This window comes from Bombus huntii, chromosome 5 (assembly GCF_024542735.1).
Source record: "Bombus huntii isolate Logan2020A chromosome 5, iyBomHunt1.1, whole genome shotgun sequence".
Classification (NCBI taxonomy): Eukaryota; Metazoa; Arthropoda; class Insecta; order Hymenoptera; family Apidae; genus Bombus; species Bombus huntii.
Genome location: NC_066242.1, coordinates 4,807,813 through 4,824,740, shown reverse-complemented (window position 1 = coordinate 4,824,740; position 16,928 = coordinate 4,807,813). Strand labels below are relative to the sequence as shown.

General features: G+C 40.0%; 1 protein-coding gene across 2 annotated transcripts; it reads right to left on the bottom strand.

Annotated features, from left to right (window-relative positions):
* Window positions 1–533: 533 nt before the first annotated feature.
* Window positions 534–14,405, bottom strand: LOC126865379 (uncharacterized). 2 transcript variants are annotated; one of them, XM_050617796.1, is made up of 5 exons: window positions 12,532–12,679; window positions 1,870–6,334; window positions 1,101–1,294; window positions 914–1,024; window positions 534–840 (listed from the first exon to the last, which is right to left on the bottom strand). In XM_050617796.1, the coding sequence occupies exons 2-5, from the start codon at window positions 2,035–2,037 to the stop codon at window positions 702–704; spliced, it is 612 nt and encodes a 203-aa protein (XP_050473753.1). In that variant the 5' UTR covers window positions 2,038–6,334; window positions 12,532–12,679; the 3' UTR covers window positions 534–701. The 2 variants fall into 2 exon arrangements, with proteins under 2 accessions (XP_050473753.1, XP_050473752.1); XM_050617795.1 differs by lacking the exons at window positions 534–840; window positions 914–1,024; window positions 1,101–1,294 and adding exons at window positions 7,549–7,665; window positions 14,130–14,405 and having other exon boundaries at window positions 5,418–6,334; window positions 12,532–12,710.
* Between the last annotated feature and the right edge of the window lie 2,523 nt (window positions 14,406–16,928).

Sequence of the window (16,928 nt, the reverse complement as noted above, 5' to 3'; positions counted from 1 at the left end):
GATAATTTGCTCTCTCGATTGGTTGGCTGAATGTCTTGCAGCCTTTCTACGTCCATCGGGAAGCGAACAAAGCGATTTTGCTTACGACCAACTCGAAAATGCTGACTCTGGCGCGATTTGCCTAGAACTCGTCCCTTCGATTTGATTTTGCTTTTCCGACGATTTCATGGGATACAGAATAGTCTTGGTTATCACGAATATACTATTGTAAGACAGAATTGATTTACGTCTAATTTTACTTTCGATTTTCCTGTCAACTTCGCGGGAAATAGGAAACATCGAGTTCTTTATGATTTAGCCAGATCTTTCTGCTTTCCCAGCGATTCCAAGGAAACCGTTCCGAAAACTCATTGTGGTCGATCTAACTCCAGTTTCTGCTACTTTCAAAAGGAACAGAATATATCGTGCTTTTAGTTGTTGAATTTGATTCAATCTCTTTAATTTCTTGGCAATTTTGTAAAAGATAGAATGGCAGGTGCGTCTTGTAATTACATCAGATTTAATCGCTTTGTCATTTTCGATATTTCCAGGCGAAGAACGATAATTCGAACTTCTTGCGATTGAGTTAAATTTAATATATTCGTATTGAGACGCGAGCAAAATGGTATCGTGCGTTGGTTTTCAGCTGAAACCTGATGAATCGTTGGATTTGGAAGGTGTCTTTAATTTAGGAAAATTTGTCGAGTAAAAAAAGTTTATTATTAACCTAGATCGTCGGAGTACAAGTTAAAGAGTAACAGCTTCAAGAGAGAAAATGGACAAGGATAAATAACATCACATGGCATCTTTGTTCTGTAAGCAACGTCGTAGGAATCCACTTCCTTCACACGTTCAGCGTTGCTGAAAAGGAGGAACGTATATTCTGGTAAATTTTAACAAAGCTTATTTCGTACAACATTTATCCAAACTGTACCTTAATATCAATCGAATAACGTCTTCCACAAATGACACTCCTCGTGGACTCAACAGCGTTTTTGCCTCGCAGATCGTCCTGAGAATGCACTGTTTTCCTGGTAGGTTCCGACTGAAACAAGTTGCTCTGGTACTTCAAAATGAAAACAAAGGACGCGCCATCGAATGCGAATGTATGCAAAACACACCTGTTCAACGCTGTCTCAAACGTAGCGTACAATTCGCGACGATGACGTCGTTTCACCATCCACGGCCTCTTCTTGTGATATTTTTTCCGGAAATTCTCTTGCTGCGGTATCGGCCAAATTACATCGAACTCGAAATCGAGATTCCAGTTGCTGGGTAGTTTAATTTGAATCGGTTGCAATATGGACAACGTCAGCTAAACGATAAGAAAATAAATACACTTAGTACAATATACTGAATAGTTGGTATAGTTGAATGTTTGTTGTATAATATAATTGATGATCCTTCTCCAGGATCGAATGATATTACGCTTTAAAACACAAAATCTAAATTACTAATTATTAGGTAATACATTGATGTATAAATTAGACAAGCGTGCATTTTTTACTTTCATACTTCTTACCAACACTTCCTAATCAAGCAAACGTAAATAAAGTCAATTTTCTCGCCATGAAGTCGATATTTAAATACCGAGTTGTTATAAGGAAATAATAAAATGCTTGCCAAGTTGAAAGAGTAAAGTTCGTAAGTGTGCGGTAATTTATAAACAGGGATTTATATCGTTTCTATGATCTTCGTTTCAAGAATAAATCACGAACGATCTGTAAAAGTGACCACTTCACCATTCTTTCATACTCCGTCGAGAAAGATATATTTTCCATCAGAGGTCCATGTAGTCGAAGGGACTCATTTCGTATTCCGTAGCAAACGCGCTCCTTGACCAGCCCCGCAATGACATTGAATGACCGAAACGAAATAGCCAATACTTACCACAAATGTGCTGCCCATTGGAAAAGTGAGTCGCCTTCGTCTGGACAGAATCTCCGATGATCTTTGATCGGGGATGCTGATGTCAGTGTGATTACGGTGACACACGTGGTCCCCGAGGACCAGCTCGAGGATCCTAGCGAGAATCAGCACCAGCCACGGGGCCCTCATTTCTTCGAATCACGGGCTGAAATCAGCGTTTCACGGTGGTGGACGAGCTCTCAGACCTCTCCCAGGAGGAACAGGAAGAGCAAGTTTCTCAGAAAACCCAGCAACATCCTTCACGGTTACGTCGACCTGCGTACGCGTCGCCCGACTATTGCTTCGCCACGCTGCGAATACGCCTCGCGCTGACTACATTTGTTTGAAGTTCCAGTTAGCAGATTTGGTTCGTTGTCTCTTGTTACGCGATTCCGGTTTGTCTTTGCCGTGAATTTTTTCCAGCTTCTCGATCGTCGTATAGATCGGTTCATTTCAATGTAGCGAATAACAAGATTTTGAAGTTGCGTAAAAATAATTCGTCGACTCCTTTTACTCCTTTCCTTTCGCTTCGGGATGAATATCAGCAAAATATAAAATCAACATCACCATCTTCGTATATATCGTAAAGCTAATTATAATTATAACTGTGTTAAAATTATAGATTCATAGATTTCAATCTTATTCTCATTTCAGCAAACAAAAGAAACTTCTTATATTTTAAGAAAACGTTTATAACATAGAATTAAAATGAGAGACTTTTTCCTATTTCATTCAAACTTGAGATATTTTTCAGCGCTATAAAATTACAATTAGATCGAAAATAATTGGAAACGGGGGTTAAATGTAAAATATTACGAAGTACTCTTTTAGGAGATTCGTATATTTCGTAGACGATATATACATTTCATAATAAGGAACTCTGTTACCTAAGATGTGTGCGATTAACGTAAAACATCCGAACAAGTCCTGTTCGTAGCCGCAAAACAGTCGATCTCCTCGGTCCACGACGCGACGCAGAGCCGAGGAGTACCTAATTTATGGCACCCTCAAGTATTTGTCGCTTTCTCTTCACACAGTGTGTAAGAGGAAACGAACGACCCTTCAGAATACTTGGAAAGCTTCACACTTTCTTACAGTATCTTCCTTCTTCTTTGTTCCTATAATTTATAATAATAGAACGTATATAACATTACCGAGTATTATTAATATTAATTATTACTTATTCAAACACCGAGAGGATGTACTGAATTGTATAACAACCGTGGTTACCATGTTATTGTTATAATAACAAGATTATCCAGGCATAATCAACAATGGAAACAATATAGCTGGCTCATGCATCCAATATAGTCAAGTAATTTACAGGAGCGGAACGTTCGTTCATAATTACAACCTCTCGCATAAAAGACGTTGACCCGTTTGGGCATCGGCCATTCATTTATTCGCGGAAATATTGGTTGGCTGTAATTTCGGAGATTCCCCTTGCTCGTTTAAAATGCAGCGACTCGTCTAATTAGGGGTCACTGGATAGACAGAAGGCGGGAAAATCAGATCGTCTCGGACGTCGGATAAATCACTCGTCGTGGAACTCTCCGGTGGGAGGAAAAAAGAGAAAGGGGGAATAGAGACGAGAGGGCCTGAAAGTGAAATTACCTCATAAACGGAAACCATGGGAAGTGATCAGGGTATCTTGGAGATTGGGTAACGCGAAAACGTCGTCGTTGAATATATTTTCGGAGATTTGCGAAATTTCGGAATAGCCTGATCTAGCACGACACGGGCTATGGGGGTGGAGATCCACCTACCCCTTAGGGAATTCTTCGCAACAGTCGAGAATGTCAATTTGAAATTCTTCCGCGGTGAACTGGAAAACGCGGCAGCTGGCTATGGATGGAAAACTGCCTTATGATACTGCGAACGTTTGATTCGCTTAAACTATACGTAAAGTATACTTTAGCTATTTCGGCGGACAAATTTCTACAGTAATGGAACGCACTTTAGGGAAAATACAGTAAAATCGATCAAGGGTTCGATGGAAAAATGACATGAGGAAGATAGGCATAGCAATCGAGTGGCTGGGTGAAACCGGATACTATTGTTTTTCTAAGATAATAGCTATGGATACGCGTCCAATTTATGGCCACAGATTCTAGCTGATCCTTTGATCTCACGAGAAGGCCTGTAAGCCGAAACACTCGCTAGTTTTTCTTCGATGGTAGTTCATAAATTTCCAATGAAAATGTTCCAGCATTGTTTTATACACCGTAGTCGTCTTTTACTGATTTAAGAGCTTCGTTAACGATCATTCTTAAATTTGTTCACTTCGAACGTTAAATGACAAAGACTTAAAAATCTTTCGTCCCAATTGTGAACTATCTGAATCGAAATTTCAGTGAAACCTGCTATTCAAATATGTATACACAGAAACATTTTATTTAATTTAATGTATTAGGTCGTCCGAAAAGTTTCTTTCGTTTTATAAGGAAATAATGGATACACAACATCTTCCGTTTTATATTATTTTATCGAATTACGTATGATCCATTTTGTTCTATCAAACTAAAGATCACAACGTTTGACAGATTAGGTTTCATGTTTGTATAAAGATGCGTTGTTGTAAAACACGTGTCTAAAAGAAAGACACTTTCCGGACAACCTAATACAAAAATTGGTATGCTTTGGGTGTGATACACACATACGTACGTACAGTGGGTTAAACATACATATTAATCAACTGGTTATTTAACACCATTAAAAGCACACGCGCAATTAATCAAATTTCTGTGGATCTTGTTGGTCGTTTTGCGAGATCGCTAAACAACGATGTACCGACAAGATCTGTGAAAATCGGTTTCTTTTAATAAATCAACTTTAAACTTTTGCATTTTGGCATTTTTCGCATGTATAATGTATCATATTGTGAGCCATAGCAGTAAAAGGGTTAATGATGCGTGATGGGAACGTAAGCCTCGGTTACCGTTCTCAAAGGATGAGAATTGCGTTACGGCGAATGTGTGCGCGTGCAAACACACAGCGCTTGAGGTCGAACGCGAGATACGCGTACATGTAAGCAAAATACCGAAACCATGCACCAGCCCTCAATCCCCGGAAGGATACGCGCTCGAGCACACGGCACGGTATTATTCCAGCTTACGCGCGGTGTTGTCGTAGGACTAATGAATCCGCCGATAACCGTTTACTCAATGAATACCCACGACTCGCATCGTCTTCGGCGACTTACCGTATTAATTATCGGCGTTTTGTGGTTCGATGTTCGAAAAGAACTTGAGTAGCTTTATTGTAGTTAGATGTAAGTATCCGTTTTCACCAAACGAAGACCATAGAGAGAGAAATTAAATTATAATTCCTATTTTTTTTTATAAAGCAATAATTTTAAGATTCAGTACAGTCATTCGATGATAAACATGTAAAAAATTTATACTTTTATTTGGTTTTTGAAAATATTTGGAAATATTTTATATACACATATCCGTATTTTTTCATTGACTTCAAAATTGTAAAAATACTCATCGTAATATTAATATATCGTATGTGTTAATAATCATGTGTTTAGCTTTCACGAAATTCTATTATTTTAATTATATAATATAATGTAATAATAAATACTATAATTAAATTATATAATAAATTATATAACATAATAAAGAGAACAAATTATCGGCTATTTCATCGTTTAAGTCTTAACGCTAGAACTACCACGCCAGTCAAAATGACTGATTTGACAACTTTATTTTAAAATTCCTACTTCATGTTATATTTTTTCTCCGCAATGATGTAATAACTTTTGCAGGGATAGCTAAAGATATTAAAATAAAAAAATTTTATTTTGTTTTATTCATTTAGAATGAAAGTGATTTTGTATCATGGCTACTTATATCAGTAACAGTCAAATTGACTGGTCATTCTGCAGAGCATAGTCGTTGGAGTAAAACCTGATTTCTCGTTTCATAAAGCAATATTTTACAAGCCTTGAAAGTGTAAACGATTGTAAACAAGAATATTATTTCAAAAAGGCTTGTGACACAAGAACGGTGCAACGTATACCCCATATCTTCGTGACAGAATTTGTATTTGATCAACGACGCAAAGTTTCATTAGATTTCTAACAAACACTATTGTCGATGCATAATTTCCATATATTCGCATTACTTATAAACAGATGAAAATATTATAATGACACTGTGATTAGTTTCACTTGCAAGCTCTCGACGTTAATCTAATAGCCAGTGCACAAGGTACGGCCATTGGGCGGTGTACGTAATTAAATGTAACTCGAGTGTCTTCGAGCAACCTCTTTGGACACCATAGCCTCGGCATGGTTATTTGGTAAATTAAGAAGAAGGATTTCGTTCTCTCTTAGAACACATCCGGACATCTCCGCTGCGCTTCGTTGCAATTCTCTTTTAGGAAGTAAGCTCTCTCGTACTCGGTCATTGAATCAGTGTTGTCGTAGCTCGCTGGTAACCTGAAACGAGGAAACTTCGCTGAATTATCGGTGCAGCGCGAGCGAGAGTAATTATTAAAGGGAGGAAAGAGTATATCTTGATGAGTAAATAATCTACAAAGTATTCGCGCGTAATCGTCCGAAGGAGAAGTTGCACGAGAACGAGAAGTCGAAGAAGACGCCGGATCGTAAAAGCCTAAAGGATTAGCCTTTTTATGGCTCGCCTTTTAGCTCCGTGAAATTCGAAACTAATCGAAACGACCCGGAAATATCTAGGAAAGTTCGAACATTTCGCACCACCTTGGTAATTATCAGAAGCAACACCACGAACTGGTCTTCTTCCGAATAGAACAACAAGCTGGCTGGCCTCAGGGCCGTGGAAGAGCTCGCTGATTTTTGCCGCGCCGGAAACTTCATAACGATTATTAAAACGGAACGACGGGAAAAGTTGTGGAAAGGAATTGCACGAGCCTCGGCGGGCTTTCGAACTTTTCCTAGATGCAGCCGGTCCGATGACGACGTTAAACGTCACACCGGATGTCATGAATAAATTCAACGTGTTATCGAAAAAGTGTAACGCGACCGTCATGCTGCCAGCTTCGAGCTGCTTCTTCAGGATAACTTCACGAAAGACGTGAACACGACGACACTTTGATAGCGAATGCATCCGTCATCTCCTTCCCCTCGTATCTTCGTTAACTTCTTTCCATCTTTTATCACTTCGTGTACGTCCTCTTTTTTCTTTATTTTCTTCAAGCCGAGTATGGTTAAGAAAAATTATATTCCGTTCAGTTTGTCCACTCGGTGTTTCCTTCATCGATCAATCCACGATTAATCAACGCATCTCATTTTCTTCATCTTCCGCTATTTACCGGCTTCTCGATATTCCTCCTTAATCAATCTTTTTGCTAATCATCGTTTAACCATTCACCAGTGCTCACTTTGGTCGTCACCTTCTCGACGTTTTCACTTTCCCTCGCGCCGATCAACGTTTGATTAATCAGCGTTTTCCATTTGGTCCGTCATCTCTTTGCTGTTCGATGTTACCTCGATCAATCTTCCTCCGTCGATCGCACTTCGCCCCGTGTGATCTTCCATTTTCGATCAACGGCTGACTGATCGATCCTCTCGGCGTTATAACAAATGTATTTAAGCGATTTAAGTTTTATCTGCTTCATTAAGGGGACCGACGAAATCCAAATTATTTATTAACTTAAACGTTACAATATACTCACGAAAACACAGCGTGCATGATCTCTGCGAGGAAATGGCCATTCCCGATCTCCCTCCGACTCCTTCTAGAGGCGTTGCAGATTGCCTTCAGGACGCAGGCCTTTCCATCTTTGCCTTGGCTTGCACGATAGAACAAGAGAGGATGGTTAGAGGGTGGTTAAAGGGACACACGGATCGTTTATCATTATCAGGCTCGTTATCGTCGCTTGGCTGTCCGTGAGTCGGCGCTCTATTCATTAAGTTCGCAATAATACCATCGTGCCTTGATACTGGCCGAGCACGAAGTGGCTCGGTGTAAACCAGCGAACGTTTACAACCGCTCTCTCTCCGCCCTTTCCAGCTAACCTCGCCCTTTCCACCGTTTTCCCCGCGAGTAAATACTGCCGATTATACATAAAGCACCACGACCTTCCTATTAAGATTCGGATAATCCGATGCTGTACACTCGCCACGCTGTGCGCTGCAACCTGCTGCGAATCTCGAGATAAAGTCGAGCTGTGTCAGGTGACTCAAATTTGGAGGATTTTAGAGGCAACTGTGGTATCAATCGATGTAAGATATTTATTTTTTAATGGAGCATCTGTAAATGTTTTGTGATACAAGTGGAAATATATGTACAAAATGTTTCCCGGAAACCGTAAAAAAATTATCGAATGAAACTTTCGAAGGATACCATTTCTGGTCCCCATCAAGTATCGAAGTTCAATGACCGTGTTAATTTTGTATCACCCTGTACCTCCGACCGTAAACGATAATCTTTGCCGAAGACATCGAGATCTCTTCTGTAATCGTCGCACCGTATATTCGAAACACCGAGGTTGCTATTAAAATTAATGCAGTCGATGTTGTCGTTCGCTCGCATTACCTTCGAGAGAAACTTGCTTGAAGCTACGTGTGCATCCGGTTAACAGCAGCCAGCTTCGAAAACAATGGAACAGCGATCAAGTGCAACTGAATATCTACGCTGTCCTTGCGATCAGAAAATTCGTTGCCACGTAGCATCTTGCACGATCAAGGGTAGGATAAACGTGTCGGGAAAATAATTTTCAACGACGCTGGAACAGCGTTTCCTGTGACAGTTTACCGATTCACCATGGCTATTTATTGTCTCTAGGGGCGAAACGTTCGAAGCCGGTAACGAGGCGAACGAACGAGAAATCGATTTGGAAACGCGGCAGGCAGTAAATGAAACGAGCATAAATATAAAAATTAATCTTGACTACCATTTGTCGGCGTCGCGCCGAACTCCGATACACCAACTTGACAAATGGTTACCAATATCGGGCAATCGAAGATATTTATGCAAGCAACACGCGATGCTCGACCACGCGACGACTCGCCGTTGCGTCGAACGGCTGTTTTAATCGATCGATAACGCCTTCTTTCCAGTTACGCTTCCGCGTAATGCACCCCTTTCGCTTATCCGGAGAAATCTGCGGCGTCTGTCAACACCGGAACGCTGTCGGATATGTTTTCAGCGCTCGATTCGCTTACCGATACAAGTCGCTTCAAAATGATATTTATTAAAATTTTTGTGAATCTGTTGAAATATACGAAGTTCTAATGACTAAGCATTTCTTAATTTTAATTTCTAATTTATTTATTTTAGCTTAGATTAAACGAGAAATAATTAAGCATCGCGTAAAGAATATGATATGATACTCTAGTTTCCTTCGGTTTTGAAATGTCAGGTAATGGGTTTCAGAACCGAAGAAAACTGAAAAGCGTTTCAACTTAGGACGGAGACAGTATCAAGTCACGTAACGTTCGAATATCGACAGCCAGATGATGGAAAAACTAAATCTGTGTCTCGAAAATAGTCTCTTGCCATAAATCTAGACTAACGTCGAACTCTAACAGGGATGAAAGGTTTAAGATACAAAAGCGATGCTCTTGGATAAATATCGGAATGGAATCGCGTGGCATTTATGACTCGAAGACTTTCACGCGGATTCTAAACATCGAAACAATTGGCGAATGGATCAACGGCAGCTTCAGGTTCGGTCGATCGACCCTCGAGTTCCAGCTCAATCGACTTCTTAAGGTTTCGTGCACAATCACACGTCTAAGGCAGCATTATTCGAGGGGAAACAAAGCGAGCCACGTTCTCTGATGCCTCGTTCGTTCGTTCGCTGGTCGAAATTCCAAGCTAAGGCTCGAAGCACGAAGAAAGGAGCCGCTTTATCGTTAACGCGATTCAGAACCGCACAATCGCGGACCGTCCGCCAAAAACCTACGGCTCTTTCACCACCCTCGCTCTCTTTCTCTCTTCCCTCCGTTCCATCGACAGAGAAACGAACGGCGAAAGCTCAGTTTGGCAGCGCCGTGCTTTGTTCCGTCCGTCAGCTTCTTCTGGACGCGTCCAAAGAGCTGAAACGGTAGTCGAGATGGAATAAGAGAAAGAGAAAGGGAGACGTAAAAAGGGAAATAGAGAGCTTTGAGCCAGCTGAAAAGCAGAGAAGGTTGCATCGGTTGACGTTTCGCGATCGCCTTCCGCCATTTTCGTGGGTCAACGTTTGTTGACGACGAGGAGAGAGGAAAAAGAGCACCTGGCTCGAGAGCCGGCCACTTAACCCTCCCTCGCTTTTCGTTGTCGTTTTTCGCGATTATCCGGCGAGAATCGGACAAGTGGCTGTGGAGAAGGCCGGCTCTATCGACAGTAAAAATTCGAGACCGCGGAATTGTTTTGCATCCAGAACGCCTCTTTAGCCAGGGCCGAACGAACTTTCCCCTCTGGGGAAAGGAACAATGACGCGAACCCTTCGAACGCCGCTGCAAGAAAGACTTGCCTTTCGTAGGGGCAAGACAATACCAAAGCAAGTAAAACCGGCTTCCATGGGCAGCTTACATGGAAATTACCTACAGATTAATGGAGATGAATATTAACAGAATGACAGGCGAATAGTGTAAATAAAAAATACCAGGTCTTTCATGGTCTAAGTGATCAGAATTAAATAATTAATTTTTAAGGGGGTATTCTAGTCTAGAGGCATGAATTCTTTTTAGCATTTGTTTATTGATATTTTAAGATTACGTAAAAAATTCACCGAAAAAACTCAAAATTCACAAAGTTATGAGCTGGCAAAATGGGTGGTGGTAAAAAAAAAGGGTGTCCTGGCGTGTATGATTTCAACCCTTCTGGTCATCTGAAGCAATAAAACTGAACGGATTCTTAATTAGTATAGATGCAGCTATAGCATGGACGTTGGAAAAGTCAAAACAATATTTTTTCACAAAATGGCGGCCGTTTGAAAAAAATTTTCCTTTTTGGCATGTTTTTTGGAAATTCCGTACTGTTTAAAAATAGTAAAATTAAAAATTTTGATCTGAGCGTGGTTGAGGCGATAGAGGAATGTATAAAGAATATTCACACCAAATTTCAAATAAATTGGTTCATTAGAGCTTGAGATATCGTGCACGCCAACTCGAAAAAAGTAGTTTCGGGAAAAACGCGTTTAAAGTTTTGAGACAAGTTTACTCGGACAACGTCTACCGTCTACTGTTCATTTGTTCCGGTCGGACCGGAGCAGATGCCACGTCATAAAAATGGCTGTAACTCATAAAATAATTGAAATTTTGAAAAATCCTTTTAAGGGCATATTCTTGAATGTCTAAACTTTGGAAATATGAAAAACAAAATTTTTCGATTTTTGCAAATTTCTAGACTAGAATACCCCCTTAAATATTTCATTTGAATAATGCTCAATTCTGATTTCTATTCGATATGGCTCACATGTAGAAGTTTCAAATCGTAACAGACAGCGTGAGCAAACGTTCGAATCCTTTTATGGGAAATTTTAATGAACAGGTAATATAATAATTATATTTTATATAAGCTTCGATGATACATTGCTTTTTTTATCATTCTACGTATAAGTTGGCTACATTAAAATTTCTTTTATAATATTTACAATATAAGACGCTACGATAAATATTGTATCGTTAAATAAAGTTATGTATCGCCTTGTTCACTGATAAAATAGAAAAGTGACTAGCATCGTTCTAGATGATCGGGTTAATTGTAAATGCATGGCGCCCTTTGCCAGTATCCCCTTTGAAGATCGCGATTTAATCGCGTTTTCGATATCCTTCACAATCTCGTATAGCCGAGGATTTAATTTCGTAGGGCGGCACCAAGTTCTGGAAGAGCGCCACGATATCCAAATTGCTATCTAAGTGACCGCGGCGAGCGTAAAAGCGCATCGAATCTACATCGACCAACTTCGTTAAGAGCTTTCCTTGTCGCTCTGTTATCAGTGAAAATAAGTTAAAGCTATTTCAGAACAGCGCGTTAACAATCGGTGATTTACATCGAAACAATCATCCCCCTTATGGGATTCTCGAATAGGAACTCGCGTATATATTCTTTGTTTAGCAGGAAGGCTAAAAATTTCCCAAATCTAAACCTTTCGATTGGGAAAAGTCATCAGGAACAAAATCTAGAAAAAGCTATTGTCAAAGGATCGATTAAAGAAACAAGGTCGCGAGTGTTTCTCGAATGCGATCTTTCCGATTTGCAGAAATCTATCAAAAGAGCTCTTAAAAAGTTCTCGTCAAATAATCGATTAAAAGAAACTCACGGCTACATTCTCCATTAATCAGAGAACCTCGAAATTTTCAGATCGATATTTTCGAGTGGAAAAATTTCCGCGAGCAAACTCATTAAAAAATTGTAAAGGAAAAACACGTTTCCAGGAGTCAGCAAGAAAATTGGTAAACCGGCGCAGATGCACGTTGCAAAAGCCAGCAAAGGGTTTCGTAAATATAATACTCTTTGATCCCTTCGTGGATTCAGGAATCGTTCGAGCGGACTGCACGGAACGACCGACAAACTTGTCTGGAATTCTTCATCGCACGAAAATCGGGCGGCGAAGCGTGCAAAGGGCTCGAGAAAGCCTCGTCAGGCCGGAAAGACAGACGGGTAGACAGAAAACGGAAGAAATTCTTTTTTCTTTCCTTCCTTCTCCTTTTCTCCCGCCACTTACCTTCCCAAAAGAAGCTCCATCTTACGGTACAGTTGCCTTCTGCTTCGACGATGGTAATCCCCGAACGTGTTCGACAGCGTGCTCTTCGAGGGCAGCTCCCATGCCTGGCCAGCCGTCAATCCGATGGTGAACAATCCCTCAGGCTTCGCGTAGGTAGAGATGGTCATGCAATACACCAGCTGCGTACGATCGAACGTTTGACATCGGCCATTGAATGATTTCTTTCGAGAGATACGTGCAAGTCTGATTTGATGATTTCTTTGGGGATTTACGAAATGTCTCTACAGAGGTTGGTGTGAAATTAATGCAGCATATTGAGTAGAATGAATAGACGAAAAAGATTTATATGAACTTGTACTTGAAAATGACTTACTACGGAGTTACAAAGCTTGAAAGGAGCCATATCCATCGTGTACAATTTATAGAATAGAATTTTCGGTTTCATAGCCTTAAACTTTTCTTGCTTTCTTTCCTAACGAAATTATTACTGACTCAGGTATCAGTTATTATTCACATGACTACGTGAAGTTTTAAATCGTAATAACTATACCTTAATTCTTTTACAGTGCGGAGAGACTCGGGCATGCTATTAGATATATTTGATATATTATAAATTATACATTTTAAATGTCATCATACGTACCCCGATTATTGCTATTTATTTTCTATAAAGTGTTGAAGGTATGTGTTTTTCGAATCTAATATCAAAAAAGTAAGTAATCTAAAAAGGAACAAAAATTTGAATTGGAAAGAAGATTCTTTTATCTCTTAAAATATCTCCTTTATTCTGTAATATATCACGGATTCGTATAAACTTTTTCCATCTATTTGATCCAAAGTACGTTTCAGCAATTTCGCTGACATATAAAGACACACTGTATGTTTAGATACGGGCAAACATTGTGGGCAGAAACGGGCATTCTTGGGATGTTAAACGCAACACCCAGCTCGAAATTTGCCAAGTTGTTTAAGATGAAATGGAGAAACACACCTGTGGTCAAGTAGAGGATGAGACGTGGATGTAATTTCTGGAGTAAGAAGATGCCGACAGCAATTGGTAAATGGAAAAAAGTGGTTCGTTCGTCGATAAAATGTGGCTCCGATGAATGGGAAGCAATGAAGTTTTATCGGCGAGGAAAAATGCACGCAATGAAACGGCAAAGTGTGGAGGAAGATGGTCCACCGTGTCAAAGTTCACCGTGTCACGCCGACGCTTTATTGATTGTTAAACGTTAGCCCGCATTCGAATTTCCGTTCCTATCAACAATTCATCTCACCCAATTACCGACGCTCCAAGGAGAAGCTGCTTTCAGCTCCTTTTAGCGCTTGAATTTTCCATGGGAACATCCGAACACACGAAGCTAAAGGACTCACGGCCGATACGCAGCCAGCTTCAGGCCAGCCCGCTTATTAGAAATTATCAAGCATCGTTTACAGCGCAACTTCCGGCAACTTATCCAGTTAAGATGCGGCCAAGAACGGACGTGTATGCGTGATTCACAGGATGTAACGTTGTAACCGAGTTTTCCACGATGTTATTAAAGGGAAGTAACGATGTTCTAGGATAATCGGGAAGTTTCATCAAGAAGTAGACTCACTTGAATGTTGCTGCCTTCCGGAAACACTAGGTACTCGCCCTCGAACTCTCTCTTCGACCTTCCAACGCTTTTATTCCTCATTTCCTCTCCCTTCGTCCACTCGCCGGAGACTAAAACGTTAGAATACAGAAGTTCGGTGCAGAGTATAAAAAACAAGAGACACATAGTGTCTGGTGGTTCATTAAACAGTGCGCAATTGCTTCGGTCAACGCAGGAGAAATCGGTGAACGTGTTCCTTGCCTCGAAGGAGACGTTAAGTGACTCGAAATGCCGGATGATATAATGACGGGTAATGGTGGTTAGACCGTTCCGCGGTCGTTTAGCGGGACAGTTTAAGGCGGCATCGTTAAATCGCCTTAAATTAGCCGTTAAAATGTAGCAGTACGATCGTGCTCGATTTTAACTAGCCCTGAATATACTTTTTACTGCCCGACATGGACTAGCGTATTTAAGGAACTGTGTTCCAACGATATTGTGTCTCGGAGGGGACTATGGGACAACTAACCGTAGAAGAGATTCTGTCCCTAAACTACGTTTTTCAATCTCTCGCAGATAAATTACTCTGTTGGGATACGGTGGCTCTCTGGGAAGATCTACTTAACGGAAGATTAATCTCGAAAAAGTGTCAACTTGTTGAAAGTTCCACCGAATCTTCGTACCCGAAACTTCACTCGCAAGATTTACAGCGAACTTGCTCGAATGTTTCGAAAAGAACAGTACGATACGAAGTGTATTATTAACTTTTCCATGGGAATGATGGGAAGGTTCTCTTTCTTGTCGAAAGTATCGTCTTTAATCATTGGTTACTGATCCAATAATTAATTTCCATAATCCAATGATAAATTTAATTTAAAATAATGAAAACAATAAACAATTGGTTCTCAAGATTTGCGAATTTCCCAGCTTCTTACGCGCTTGTCGAAATCTGCAATTCGTTGCAAAGGAATACACATCGAAGAACGCATTCTTGGAAATCGTATGTTACCTATCTTCTACGGATACACCTTTTTAACATTCCCATAACAGAATGTGTATAGTAAATATAAATTATAGTCTCTATGAACACATTTTGCAAGAAGACGTTTGCTACTTGAGTCGCTAGTTATTACAAGTGATTTGGTTAAGATTTGTTGAGAATTGTGGATCGTAATCGCCGAAATAGATATGTAGGAAACACTTTCATTACGTATAGAGATGATAATAAAATAGTTTTATATTTATTTAAGATATGATTTATACGATATACATGGATACCCATTACACGTGTTTCAGCACTCTTCCAGTCTCACTTTTACCGTACACACGGAACAGTGATATTCTTTTCTTCTACGAGACACTGCGCATGCGCATACTCACATACATACTCACACACGTAGTCGCGCACATGCATGTGCAACACTACTGCGCGGCTGATCCGCTGTAGCACACAAAATTAAATATATCTCAATAAGATTCATCAGTAATTTATAAATATATGATACAAATTATAGCCAATTATTTTCGATTACCTCGGACTTTCTCTATTCTGTTTTCTTTCAGCACAATAAATTTATGTTTAGAGAAAAACATTTATATTGCTATTACGTATCATTATTTATCAGTTGATTAACAAACCCTGAACGAACCACACCCTTTCTATCCATCCCCTCCATCGCTCTTACATCCCTTGTCTTTCGTGCTTTCCTTTAATTATGACAGCAGACCATAGAACCCAAATAGGCAAAGAGGAGGATTCTCGCGCTGAAAAAGCTTGCGTAATCTATATTTTCGACATAGATTACGAGAAGCGAAATATAATATATAGAAAGCGTGGCCGTTAAATATTAATCGACATCGGCGCACAAGAGCAGGCCGCGTTGAATGAATAACGTAAATGGATTTTCGCCGATATCGTTCGCATAAATAGCGGACCTAGTGCAACGAGCAAAGAGCTTGTCCGCTCTGCGTGGCGTGGCGTCGCGCGGCTACTGGCAGGCAAAAATAAATTACGCGATACGATCCACGGCCAGGAGGGATTAATAGAAATGAAGGAAAGATCACGCCGAATCATCGTTTTGCGAGCTCGCTAAGTAATTAGAACGATGGGCATTGGCGTCCCTCTTTTCGACGAGGAAATTGTGAAATTTCACACTGGAATCGCTGGCCAAAAATATAATTGGAACCGGCCACCGTTCAACCTATACGGAATTGCGAATTTGTTCATGACCGCGATATAATTCTTCCTCTCCCTCCTTTCGACAGAGCATCAAGGTTTGCCGTAGTATTACCGTGTATCGTTCTGAGTTGTCGCGAATTACTCGGACTTTGCCATTTTGATTAGCGTTTTTTTCATAATTGTAGTAATCTCCTTTTAACACCCTCGTAAAACCAATCTAAATTAGGTCGTACTATGAGCGATGCGGTTTCTTTTTGGATCGCCGTTAAAAAATAATGAAACTTGTCACGATAGGAATTTTATAAAGAGGGAAAAATGATAAACCAGCGTAGAAAATCAGATAAATTATTGACATTGTATAGATTATACTCACATATAGACGTAGGTAATTGTTTTTATTTTCATCTTATATACAATATCGTTCATGACTATTGGCATACTTTATTCGATTTGTAGCAAGACATAATTACAACTTACATTTATTATCTTCCTGCGAAGCCGAAAGACTATTTTAAATTGTCTATTAAAAGATGTTGAGAATACTTACATTTCATTTGTGTGTGTGTGTGTGTGTGTGTTTGTGTGTGCAGGCGATAGTGCTAATGCTTTTGTTCTCATTGTCGGTAACATTCCATGTGTAGCAA